The sequence below is a fragment of the Rana temporaria genome, chromosome 10 (genome assembly GCF_905171775.1).
Source record: "Rana temporaria chromosome 10, aRanTem1.1, whole genome shotgun sequence".
Taxonomy (NCBI): domain Eukaryota; kingdom Metazoa; phylum Chordata; class Amphibia; order Anura; family Ranidae; genus Rana; species Rana temporaria.
In genome coordinates, this window is record NC_053498.1 from 109,331,738 (window position 1) to 109,345,439 (window position 13,702).

Sequence of the window (13,702 nt, forward strand, 5' to 3'; positions counted from 1 at the left end):
GTGGCAACCCTATGTACATTATATGTGCCCCTTGCATACGTGTGGTTACCGGGTGCGGAAACTCTGCCAATTATGATTGGCTGTCCATTTTGCCAGCTTCCCAGCGGGATAGCTCAGGCGGGTTCAGACTTATGTCCGAACATGCCTGAACTCATCTCTGAGTTAGTTCGCCCTAGCAGTGTGCAATACAGCGCAGCCACTGGTGTGCAATATGGAGGGAGCGGTGGCAAGTCTTTGTTATTAGAACTTTACTGGCATCTCTCAAAGTGGTATGGCATTGCATTGTGTTTTCCGTTGTGGCACATTTTTCGAAGCATACCACCACAGTGCTATGGTGTAAACTGCCTTGCCGATGCCTTAAGTAAACCTAAAGGCAAAACTTTTTTGTTTTAGTTTTGGATGGAGTGGAGAGGGATTAGAACCCCTGTCAGTTTTCCTGGCTTTCAGTGCCCTTTAAGGGGATTCACCCTCTCTATTTGTCCTGTTTACCATTATCATTGAAAGTAAAAGTAAAAAAAAAAATATATATATATATATATATATATATATATATATATATATATATCTCAGGCTGCATTCACACTATAGCGTACTGAATCGCAGCGTTTTGTCCCGCAAATTGCGGCGGCAAATAGCGGCGTTTTGTACCGCGATTCGCAGCGACAAAACGCCGCGATTGTGAATGCAGCCTGTGACCCCCTCTATGGAGATGGTTCACATCTCCTAGCCGAACGCCGAAAGACGCCTGAAAAAAAGGTCCGGGACCTTTTTTCAGGCGGCAGGCGTCCGGCGTGGAGATGTGAACCATCTCCATAGAGGGCAATGCTAAAGCATCCCTCTGGCGTGTCGGGGCGGCAGCGGCGTTCACACTACAGGCGTATATACGCCTAGGTGTGAACGGGGCCTCACACAGGGGTTATCCCTCCCTTTATTCTATCCAAAATAAAAACAAACAAAAAGTTTTTCCTATAGTTCTGATTTAAATCGGGATTCCACCCGCGATTTTTTTTTTAAAGTCAGCAGCTACAAATATTGTAGCTGCTGACTTTTAATAAAGACATTTACCTGTCCTAGGCGCCCGCGATGATGGCTCGATCATTGCAGGTCCTCCGCCTCCATCCTCACTAAGGGAAACAGGCAGTGAAGCCTCACTGCCCGTTTCCTACTGCGCATGCGCGAGTCTCGCGCCGATTTGTGAATGGGCGGCTGCTCTCTGGGATTACACACAGTTCCCAGAAGGCAGCGCGCCCCATTCACCAGAAGACAACGCGAGGAGGATCCAGAAAAAGCCCCACTGCGGATAAGGAAGAGGCAGATTAGGGACTTCCGCATAGCAACCGCTATTTCGGGTGAGTAAAAACATTTTTTTTTTTCAATTTTTTCTTTCAATTTTTCTGCAGCATTTTCGTGTAATTTTTTTTTTTTTCAGGGCGGAACTCCGCTTTAAGCAAGGCTGAATATTGTGATAAAATGCATCTACTGTGAAGGGACCCCAAGTAAAACTGTTGCTTTGCCGTTAATGGAAAGCACAGGTTTCCATCAGCATATCTTTAATTTACTTATCCAACATTCTCACCTGTTGATAGATTTCTTTGGCCCAATTACCTTGATGATTAAAGGAGACTTAGAAGATCATTACCTTTTAAAATTAAATTATTAGAACCATTACCAAAAGGGAAGACATGGATTGTTTATACAAGTAGCTAACCAGTTTAAGGCCGGGTTCACACTATCCGCGGAGTGGCTCGCAGCAGGGGGTCCGATGCGTCCCCATTCACCATTTCAGGTCCGAATTAGGTCTGAAGTTTTGCCTGAATTCGGACCGGAAATGGGACACTTCTGCAGTGCGCTCTGCAGCCGCCCCGGAGATGTGGGAACTGGGTCCATTGACTCTCCTGTCATGCGAATTGGATGCAAGGAAACCCGCATTCAAATTGCATAAGTGTGAACCCAGCCGCCTTAGTGTTTGCTTGCTTAGAATAATTGTTAAAGGAGTTGTAAAGCTTTGTGTTTTTTCACCTCAATGCATCAAGGTAAAAAAAACACCTTGCACTCTCCGGCCCCCAGAGCCCCCGTTTTACTTACCTGAGCCCTGAATCTCCGCGGGCGCGATCCTGCATTGCTTTTCCCCTGCTCTTCATTGGATGAGTGATAGCAGAGCAGCCATTGGCTCCCGCTGCTGTCAATCAAATCAATTACGCGCCGCACCGGAGGGCAGGGCCGAGTGATACACTTGGCGGCTATGGTCCCTCACCCAGCTTCTCCTGACCCTCTGGGCTTTCCTGGCTCACTCATCCTGTAGCTCCCTGCTGTATGGGCCCACACCTGGCCTCTCAGTAGGGGTTCTCCTAGCACCCCAGGCTCTTTCGCTCCTCTGAGATGTACAGATTCCCTGGACTCATCTAGTTGTCCCGGCTCTAGCTGCCTTCACTCTCTCAGTCCTATGGACATCAAATCTCTCCTCCAGTATGGAGTGCTGTCTCTTGCATTAAAGCAGAGGTTCACCCAAATAACATGTATATAAGACCAAATTCTTTATACTACCAGCATGTACAGTTGGCACTTTTTTTTTTAGGCTGTACATAATAATCTATATTTGCGATCCCGCTTCCGGGTACTTCTCCCGCGGGAGTAGGCGTTTCCAAGCTGAGCCGCAATGTAATCTGGGAGTTCGCCCAGATGATTGATGTCTATCAGAAAATGTTCCCCCAGGCGGATAAGGCCCCGCCCCCCGTATTGCGTAGGCGCGTCACGGAGTTTCCGAAAGGAGCCGAAAATGTAAAGGGGCGAGTCGGCTCTACACGGCGCCTGCGCAACGACTAGGAGCCGTGTAGAGCTGACTGCGCAGGCGCCGTATATAGAGCCGACTTGCAGCTTTACCTGTTCGGCTCCTTTTGGAAACTCTGTGACGCGCCTACGCAATACGGGGGGTGGGGCCTTATCCGCCGGGGTGAACATTTTCTGATAGACATCAATCATCTGGGCGAACTCCCAGATTACATTGAGGTTCAGCTTGGAAACGCCTACTCCCGCGGGAGAAGTACCCGGAAGCCGGATTGCAAATATAGATTATAAGGTATGTAAAGCCTAAAAAAAATAAAAAAGTGCCGACTGTACATGCTGGTAGTATAAAGAATTTGGTTTTATATAAATGTTATTTGGGTGAACCTCTGCTTTAAGCACCTGTGTCTCCTGACATGAACACACGGGAGCTCTGATCTATGGTCAGGTCCTTCATTATATGGGCTCTGCCCACCTTCAATCACAGCCCTTTGCAAGACCTGGACACTGGGCCGTATCTAAGTACGCGGGGATCCGGGGTAAAGCGATCCACGTAGACCGTCCTCCTCACCGCCGGCTCTCACCACTGTCAGTCTGCAATCGTGACCGGGAAGACTACCCTGCAGTAGAGCGATCTGAAAGCGAGGCTTGAACAATTTTATTATACAGGAATTTGCATTGACAGGTGAATGCAGCCTCAGAGTTACAGAAGGTATGTTATATGAGGACAAGATGGTCAAAAGATGAACTAACCCCTCGATGAATAAATAATTGATGTAACTTTTATTTACAGTATAATTCAGTAAGTAGCATATAGTCAAAGCACGCACACACAATGACGTCACTGCCCTGCCTCTGCTCCGCCCCAGAGCGTTTCACACAATAACGTCCTCAGGGACGCCAGGGCGGAGCCAAGGCAATGACAAGTGCAGGTGTATAATTTTTCAATTATCTTCACTATGGGCCAGATTCTCAAAAGAGATACAACGGCGTATCTCCAGATACGCCGTCGTATCTCTGAGTCTGGCCGGTCGGATCTATGCGCCTGATTCTTAGAATCAGTTACGCATAGATTTCCCTTAGATCCGACTGGCGTAAGTCTCTTACGCCGTCGGATCGTAACTGCATATTTACGCTGGCTGCTAGGGGCGTGTACACTGATTTACGCATCGAAATATGTAAATCAGCTAGATACGCGAATTCACGAACGTACGCCCGGCCGACGCAGTACAGATACGCTGTTTACGTTAGGCTTTTCCCGGCGTAAAGTTACCCCTGCTATATGGTGGCGTAAGTGCGGCATACCAATGTTAAGTATGGCCGTCGTTCCCGCGTCGAATTTTGAATTTTTCACGTCGTTTGCGTAACTCGTCCGTGAATGGGGGTGGACGTAATTTACGTTCACGTCAAAACCAATACGTTCTTGCGGCGTATTAGGAGCAATGCACACTGGGAGATTTCCACGGACGGCGCATGCGCCGTTCGTGAAAAACGTTAATCACGTCGAGTCACAAGTTATTAACATAAAACGCGCCCCCCTGTTCCAAATTTGAATTAGGCGGGCTTACGCCGGCCTTTTTACGCTACGCCGCCGCACCTTGCGGAGCAAGTGCTTTGAGAATACAGCACTTGCCCTTCTAAGTTGCGGAGGCGTAACGTAAATCGGATACGTTACGCCCGCGCAAAGATACGCCGATCTACGAGAATCTGGCCCTAAGGCTTTATTCACACTTATAGGACTCAATTTTGGATGGATGCGACTTGGAGGCAACTTTGGCTTTGACCAATGATAATGCACAACTGTTGCATGTAGAACGTTCAGGTGCGACTTTCATGCAACTTTTGAGGGTTTATTTAGCAGTCTATGGCACTCAAGTCACCCCAAAGTAGCGCAGGAACCTTTTTAAAGTAGCTGCCATGTTAGTCGCACATATTTGAACGATTGTCATTGAAAAACATGGTGTGCCACGTGTCATGCGACTTTAGCGTCCAACGTCGCTTAAGTGTGAATGCAGCTTAAGTGCAGAGGTTTTTGTATATATGGTTGTTTACGCAATCTAGACAATTAGTATTAAATTGGGCGAGAATTATTGAGCAGTCTGTCATTGCTCAATGTTAGTCCAAATTATTCCGATCTGCTTGAAAAATCCGATCATATAAGAGTAGTTTGTTTAATATGATCGTTAAGTGTATGGAGCAAAGAATGATCTTTCCAATCTCAGATCGGACAGCAGATCTATGGAATAATAAGACACCGAAATGAAATCAGTGTCAGTCCTTCTCCTCCTTTACCGATCTATCCCCCGATCCGATCACTGGAGGTGATGGTGGAAATAATCGGACAGGTCAGTGGAAATGTGACCCAGCGGGGCTTCCCTGGAATTTGTCACATCCGTGTCACCCGGCCCGGGGCGGGGGGTGGTGCGGCCCCGGGCCATGCGGTGTGATCTGGGTGACACCCACATGTGTGCCCGGAAGTGAGGATGAGCGGAGAGAGGAGAGTCTGATCAGATCACATCGGGAGAGCCGGGAGCAGGATGGGGAACCTGAGCTGTGTGCCGCAATCCCACCGACACCTCCGATACTCCTTCTCCAGGAAGAACTCCCTGCCGGGGAAAGAGTAAGTCCGACCACCCCATCCACACACACCGATCACCCCATCCACACACACCGATCACCCCATCCACACACACCGATCACCCCATCCACACACACCGATCACCCCATCCACACACACACACCGATCACCCCATCCACACACACCGATCACCCCATCCACACACACCGATCACCCCGGGACCCCCGATCACCGCTCTGATCGCTCTGCCCGGTGCGGTGTCACTGTCCCTGGGGCTGCTAGCACTGCACTTCACCCTCCTATAGTATTCATTCTGATTCTTTCCTGAGGATCCCCTGAGATCGCTGCGCCCGGTGTAGAAGTTTGCAGTGTGATCCATGGAGTACTCCGGGTAGTATATTCATTGTGATCCATGGAGTACTCCGTGTAGTATTATATTCATTGTGATCCATGGAGTACTCCGTGTAGTATTATATTCATTGTGATCCATGGAGTACTCCGTGTAGTATTATATTCATTGTGATCCATGGAGTACTCCGTGTAGTATTATATTCATTGTGATCCATGGAGTACTCCGTGTAGTATTATATTCATTGTGATCCATGGAGTACTCCGTGTAGTATTATATTCATTGTGATCCATGGAGTACTCCGTGTAGTATTATATTCATTGTGATCCATGGAGTACTCCGTGTAGTATTATATTCATTGTGATCCATGGAGTACTCCGTGTAGTATTATATTCATTGTGATCCATGGAGTACTCCGTGTAGTATTATATTCATTGTGATCCATGGAGTACTCCGGGCTCTGGACAAACTGCCAGCCCTGGACCCCGGGTACTATTCTGATCACTCGTTTGCCCTACGTAGAGATTTTAGTGTGATCATTGTGCCCTCCCTATGTACTATTATTCTCATTTGTGCCCCTGTAGTATTATTGATTTCGATCGTTGTGCCCCGCGTAGTATTATTGATTTCGATCGTTGTGCCCCGCGTAGTATTATTGATTTCGATCGTTGTGCCCCGCGTAGTATTATTGATTTCGATCGTTGTGCCCCGCGTAGTATTATTGATTTCGATCGTTGTGCCCCGCGTAGTATTATTGATTGCGATCGTTGTGCCCCGCGTAGTATTATTGATTGCGATCATTGTGCCCCGCGTAGTATTATTGATTGCGATCATTGTGCCCCGCGTAGTATTATTGATTGCGACCATTTGTGCCCCGCGTAGTATTATTGATTGCGACCATTTGTGCCCCGCGTAGTATTATTGATTGCGACCATTTGTGCCCTGCGTAGTATTATTGATTGCGACCATTTGTGCCCCGCGTAGTATTATTGATTGCGACCATTTGTGCCCCGCGTAGTATTACTGATTGCGACCATTTGTGCCCCGCGTAGTATTACTGATTGCGACCATTTGTGCCCCGCGTAGTATTACTGATTGCGACCATTTGTGCCCCGCGTAGTATTATTGATTGCGACCATTTGTGCCCCGTGTAGTACTCTGGATTGCAATCATTGTGTCCCACGTAGTATGATTACGGTCATTGCGCCCTGTGTAGTATTATTGATTGAGATCATTGTGCCCTACGTAGTATTTGATTAGGATGATTTGTGCCCTGCATAGTATTTGTTTGCCATCATTTGTGCCCTGTGTAGTACTCAGGATTGCAATCATTGCGCCCTGTGTAGTATTATTGATTGTGATCATTGTGCCCAGCGTAGTATTTATTGATTGCGATCATTGCGCCTGTGTACTCTGGATTGCGCCCATGTACTCTGGATTGCGATCATTGCGCCCGTGTACTCTGGATTGCGATCATTGCGCCCGTGTACTCTGGATTGCGATCATTGCGCCCGTGTACTCTGGATTGCGATCATTGCGCCCGTGTACTCTGGATTGCGATCATTGCGTCCCGTGAAGTACTCTGGATTGCGATCATGGCGCCCCACGTAGTATGATTGCGATCATTTGTGCCTCATGTAGTATTGGTTGCGATCATTTGTGCCTCACGTAGTATTGGTTGCGATCATTTGTGCCTCACGTAGTATTGGTTGCGATCATTTGTGCCTCACGTAGTATTGGTTGCGATCATTGCGCCCCGTGTACTCTGGATTGCGATCATTGCATCCCGTGTAGTACTCTGGATTGCGATCATTGCGCCCCACATAGTATGATTGCGATCGTTGTGCTCTGTGTAGTATTATTGATTGCAGTCGTTGTGCCCAGTCGTTTGTAGGGTAAGAGGACCTATTTGGATGGCGCTGCCCCAGGGATATTTGGGTGTAGATGCTGCTTTTTGTGCTTTTACGTGTGAATTGTATGATTTGGGAGCGTTGGAACGGACGGCGAGGCTTCAGACGGGAACACTTGTTGGAGGATGAAGCTCAGCTGCTGCGGGATGTCTTAGCAGGCAGAGCTGTCAGTATAGTAATGACTTCTCAATGGAGCATTAATAGGGCACTTGGGACTAAGTCGAGCCTTCAGCACTGCCTGCTCTGTAGTATCGGCCCTTTGTAGGTCTTACTTTCCAAATTGTTTTCTATGTGGATGTATGAGAATCTACATGTGTGTATGGGTATCAAGTATTTTACAACATGTTTTATTTAGATACGGTGTGATTATTTTCTGTACAGTGTATCTCCTATGGAACAAAATGACTGTTTTGGTCTGTAATCCTTTCCTGGGATTTGTATGTTTTTAGCGATGTCCATACGGATCCGTACTGATCGTCTTGTTTTTTTTTGGCGCCCTTTACAAGGAGTAAAGTCGCCCAGGTTTGCCCTCTATGTATGTAGGGAAATATTCTGGTACAAGAAGAATGGCCATACCTGGGACTTCCAGGAGGACGATTCTCGGGGCAAAGTATCCGGGATTGTGAAGGCGCTCAGTCTATTCTGAGGACACCGCAAGCACAACATAAAATGTAACAATTTGCGAGGAGCGCTATAACGTGAAGGCAGGCGTGGAGTAAACTGAAAACCGAACCAAACATTTCTGTTAATGCATTTACCACACCGACAGTTTGTAATTAGGTTTCAAGCAGTTTGAATACAGAGACAATTAAACCCCAGGGGGCAATCCCATCCCCCGCCCAAATGTTACTGTACACAAAAAACTGGTCTGAATAGTTTTCCGGTGGTAAACCACTGCAACGTAACATGCAAATCCCTTAGAGACCCTAAAGGTGGAGTAGTGTGTGCTTCCAGTGATTGCATTGGGTTCATAGAGCCGCGTTCAACGGTAATATTTTTGATGGGACGTCCTTCCATAACTTCTCACATATTGTACTCTTGTCGCTAGAGAGTGTTCTGCGTTTTATTGCAATCACAGCGATCAATTCGGGTTCTCGATCAGCCAACTTTTTTTTTGCTGCAGACTAAAATATTTAAATTTTTTTTATTTTTTTTATGGATTTTAAAAAGTGAACGGTTTTTTTAAACAAAATTGACCTGCTGGTGTACGCTTCCTAGATCTTCATTGAGGAATTCCATTTTTGTTCTGCTTTTTTTTTTACATTTACTGGAAGGATATCAGTTTGAAGGCTCTCTCCACCTGAAGATAACAGGGATGTGGAGGTTCTTTTTTTATTTTCTAAATAGTATCATTTAACCACTTCAATACCCGGCATTTTCACCCCCTTCCTACCCAGACCAATTTTTAGTTTTTAGCACTGTCGCACTTTGAATGACAATTGCGCGGTCTTGCGACGTGGCTCCCAAACAAAATTGATGCCCTTTTTCCCCCCACAAATTGAGCTTTCGTTTGGTGGGATTTGATCACCTCTGTGGTTTTTATTTACGATAGAAGAGCGACAATTTTGAAAAAAACACAATATCTTTTACTTTTTGATTTAATAAAAATCATAATTTAAAAAAAAAATTAAATTCCTCAGTTTAGGCCGATGCGTATTCTTCTACATATTTTTCGGTAAAAAAAAAAATCGCAATAAGCGTATTTGATCGGGTTGCGCAAAAGTTCTAGCATCTACAAAATAGGGAATAGAATTTATGGCATTTTTATTTTTTTACTAGTAATGGCGGCGATCTGCCTTTTTTACTTTCAAAAGTTTTTATTTTCAAAGGAGAAAAAAATAAAAAAACAAGAATCAGGGTGTAAAGAGTACAGAACAATCATTCGTACAATCACAGAGACAAAAAACAAATGAAAAACAGAACACAAATATTGGGGGAGATATGATGTCATGGAAGAGTATAGGGCCTGCCCCATTTAACAACCAAAATGAAGCAATCGCTATAAAAAAGACAGGGATACTTAGACATATAGCATGAAAATTAGGAGAAACCCCAAAATTAACCCTGTAAAAACCCAAATAATGTATACAATCTTCCTCCACTTTGAGACAAAAAAAACCTGTAAGTGGCCCCAACCCAGACCCAAGAGACCCAAATCATAAGGGCATCTGAAAAAACACTCCACCGCGATCTGCCTTTTTTATTGTGACCGTGACATTGCGGCGGGCCTATCGGACACTTTTGACACATTTTTGGGACCATTCACATTTACACAGCGATTAGTGCTATAAAACTGCACTGATTACTGTGTAAATGTGACTGGCAGGGAAGGGGTTAACACTAGGGGGCGCTGAAGGTGTATTCTAACTGTAGGTGGAGGGGACTCACAAGGGGAGGAGATCGATGTGTGTTCCTCTGTACTGGGAACACACATCGGTCTCCTCACCGCTGACAGGACATGGATCTGTGTGTTTGCACACACAGATTCATGGTCCTGTCATAATCGCGGGTGCACGGCGGACATCGCAGCCGCCGGGCACGTGCACCGGGTCCCGAGCAATGTGACGGCTCCCTTGCTGCCCGGGAGGCAAGGACGTCATATGACGTCCACCCGGAGGGAGGGAGGGTTCCCTCCGACGTCATTTTACAATGACTCTGTAGGGAAAGGGTTAAGCTAGTGCCTTGTTGGTTCACTTACCTTTTCCTTCAATTTCCCTTCTAAATGTTTTTTTTCTTTGTCTGAAGTTCTCACTTCCTGTTCCTGCTCAGTAAGCTTGCCCCCATCATCCGAGCCGTTCTGGCTGGGGGTAAGTCATCCAGAACAGCTTACTGAGGAGGAACAGGAAGTGAGAAATTCAGACAAAGAAAAAAAACGTTTAGAAGCCTTAAAGTGAGAGATGCGTTTCAATCAACATTGACTATTTGGAATCCTTATGCTGCTAGCATTAGGAAATAGATAGTAAATATGATATATTTTTTCCTTTTTTTTTATTTATTTTTTATTCAGTTACTTTCTTGTTTCCCAGCCCTAGGCAAATGTCTTGGGGGGGGGGGTTTCTTAGCTAAGCACACCCTCCTGTGTGCATGCCTGAGATAAAGGCAGATGGAGTCTCCAGAAGTAAATGCTACATGAATCATCTGCCCTCACTCAAGATGACCATGGTCAGAAATGCTGGGGGTGCGTTTCAAACAGCCCACGTTTAGGAGATATTTACAGTACCTTTTAGGTAAGCCTTATTTTAGACTTACCTAGAAATAAAACTTCTACACGGGAGTTCACTCCCACTTTAACTTTTGCTGTGCAGGTACCTCTCTGCAACATGGAGTCTCCCAGAGTTGGGCTTTACCTGTGTGTCTAGATTCGTTGGGAAGCATGAATCTCTTGCCTTTCATTTATCAATAAATGCCCATTTTATGCCCGTGCCCTGTGGTGAATTCTTATGGAGCTGCCTTGCTCGGTGCTTAGGAGTCTCAGCGTCAGGCCTGTAGTAGCAGTTGCAGAGCTTCTGAGGTTTCCCACATGAAACCAAACACCTAGAGGTGACATCAAGTATGGGTATGAAATTCTGTTGAACTTGCAGTGCTTGGCCTGCCTTGGCAAGCAGAGCGCCTCTGAGACGTTGGCGTGTCTGCTGTAGATGTCTGGTAGGTAGCTGCCTTCCAAGTGTTAAACGATTTCCCATTCAAGGACTGTCAGATCTTTGTATTGCAGGGTAGGGCTAAAGTTCACAATCTTATCTACACTTACTCAGTCTGACCTGTCTGTTTACTGCTTATTACTAATCGGCCTCTGTGACAGATTGTGCGATTAAATGAATACTGCTTTGGATTGACAATTTAAACTCCGGTATGCATGTGTTAGCATAGACACCTTCTCTGTCTGTGATAGGATAACTGCACTCCTGCAAATGCGAGGTAGTGACATCATCCTGTGTTGGCCAATCAAGGCGGCCAAAGACTGGCGCCTGGAAGAAGATGCTGGCGAGGGCCTTCGTGGACATTGGGACTACTAAGTACAGGCAGTCCTCGGTTTACAAACCAGATTAGGCTTTGCCAGAACTTCCACTTTGAGGCTCCATTCACACCTAGGCGTATTAACGCCTGAAGCCCGACGCTATTGCAGCCTGCAATACGCTGGAGGGGTGATTTAATATTGTCAGCTATGGAGATGGTTCACATCTCCATGCCGAACGCCGAAAAGCCGTACGCCTGAAGCTCAAAACAAGTCCTGGACCCTTTTTTTCAGGCGGCTTTCGGGGGTTCGGCATAGCCGACAATGTTTCAATCACCCCTCCGGCGTATTGTAGGCTAAAAACAACACGTTTTGTAGCGGCAAATCACGGGACAAAACGCCGCGTTCAGGTGTGAATGCAGCCTAAAATAACCGCAAAACCTGCTCTCTGCCACATTCAAAACCAAATCTAACCCTGTAAAGCAAAAAATGCTATACTTGCCTATTCTGCAGCCAATCCGGTCCAGCAGTCCCAGCATCAGCTGACAGCGGAGGCTTCAGCGTGGAGGCGTGTGCAGGAGAGGCAGCTGACAACAGAAGCCCCATAGTAAGTCTATGGGTGACGTCACTTCCCAGGCATTTCACAGCCGTGGTCAGTCCTCTCCTGCACACAGCTTCCGCCACTAGAGACCCGGCTGCAGAATAGTCAGGTACAGCAATTTTTACTTTGCAGGGTTAAATGGATCAGATTTATAATGTGGCAGAGCGCAGGTTTGGTTAGTTTTTGCCTGGATTTACACTTTAAATCCTATGCTTTAAGGTAAAAAACACCTTGCACTCTCCGGCCCCCTCTGAGCCCCAAACTTCCGTGGGCGCGATCCTGTGTCATTTTCCCCACGGCTTCTCGGCTCTTCATTGGATAGATTGATAGCAGCGCAGTCATTGGCTCCCGCTGCTGTCAATCAAATCCAATGACGCGGCTAGTGGCCGAGTCATACAATCGCTGGCTATGGTTGACGATTGTATGCCACAGGAGCACACCCCGCACAGTAACCCCCTCGGGAGAAAGCTTCCCAGAGGCGGTTAGCTATTGCAGGGAGGAGCCGCTGTGGTACCACAGAAGAGGAGAATCGGGGCTACTCTGTGCAAAACGAACTGCACAGTGGAGGTAAGTATGACATGTTTTTTAAATGTGAACCTTTACAATCACTTTAAGTTTCACTTGTATGTAATTTAGAACAGGTACATTTTTTTTTTTTTTTTTAAGTTTTTCGGATAGCATAGGGAAGGGTTAACACCCCCGTAACATTTGTTTTGCGGTCCGTGCCCCTGTTTAAAAGATTTCACCTTGCTGTCCCTATGACAATTGGATTTTGAACAATTTGAGATTTTGTGTAAACAAAAATAGGTGATAAAGCTTGAGGCTGCATTCACACTACAGCGTTTTTTAAATCGTGGGTAGGTCTGCCACGGATCTGCGATTTGACAGCACCGAGGTGTAAATGATAAAACGCGGAACTAGCATTTGAATTGCAGTTCTTTTAAAATGAGCCTTCAAATCGCCGTGCAGGTCTGCCGCAATTGGCGTGCAATTAAAATGTGCTGCAATCGCGGGATGAATGTGGCCCAAAAATAGTTCAGGAGCTACTTTGGGGCGACATGAGGCGGGTTGCCGCACGTTTTATCGCACAGCAGACCCGCACCACGATTTGAGGGGTCATTCAAATGATTAACCTCTCAAATGCGTTTTGTCATTTACACCTCGGCCCTGTCAAATCACAGGCAGATCCGCCCGCGTTTCCAAACGCTGTAGTGTGAACGCAGCCTCAGTGCGGAACATCTTTTCTCCATGATAACTCTTACACAAGTGAATTTCCCTTCCTAGGGGTAGACTTCCTCTCACTTCCTGTTGTCGCCCTCCGAGTCGTATCTAATTTTGGTACCCTTCCACTTGAAACACTTTGTAAAATAAATTTTTCAGCCGAACAGTGCCTGCATCCAATCAGATGTGAGTGCTGTTGGGATGTTTTGATAGCCAGCGGTGCCAGCCGTCAGAATGCAATAGCGGGAGATTCATCCATCGGCATTGATTAGCGTGGATGAAGAAATCGATTTGATTCTTTTCGTTCAGC

At 46.3% G+C, this 13,702-nt stretch overlaps 1 protein-coding gene across 2 annotated transcripts in view; it reads left to right on the top strand.

The window, feature by feature from the left end:
• Positions 1-5,007: 5,007 nt before the first annotated feature.
• PLEKHN1 (pleckstrin homology domain containing N1) overlaps positions 5,008-13,702 on the top strand; it is a 74,138-nt gene continuing 65,443 nt past the window's right edge. The window contains exon 1 of one of the 2 annotated variants that reach the window (XM_040325964.1): positions 5,008-5,401. In XM_040325964.1, coding sequence (XP_040181898.1) covers positions 5,319-5,401 — 83 coding nt within the window. In that variant the 5' untranslated portion in view covers positions 5,008-5,318. The remainder of the gene's footprint in view (positions 5,402-13,702) is intronic. The other variant, XM_040325965.1, reaches the window with a different exon arrangement.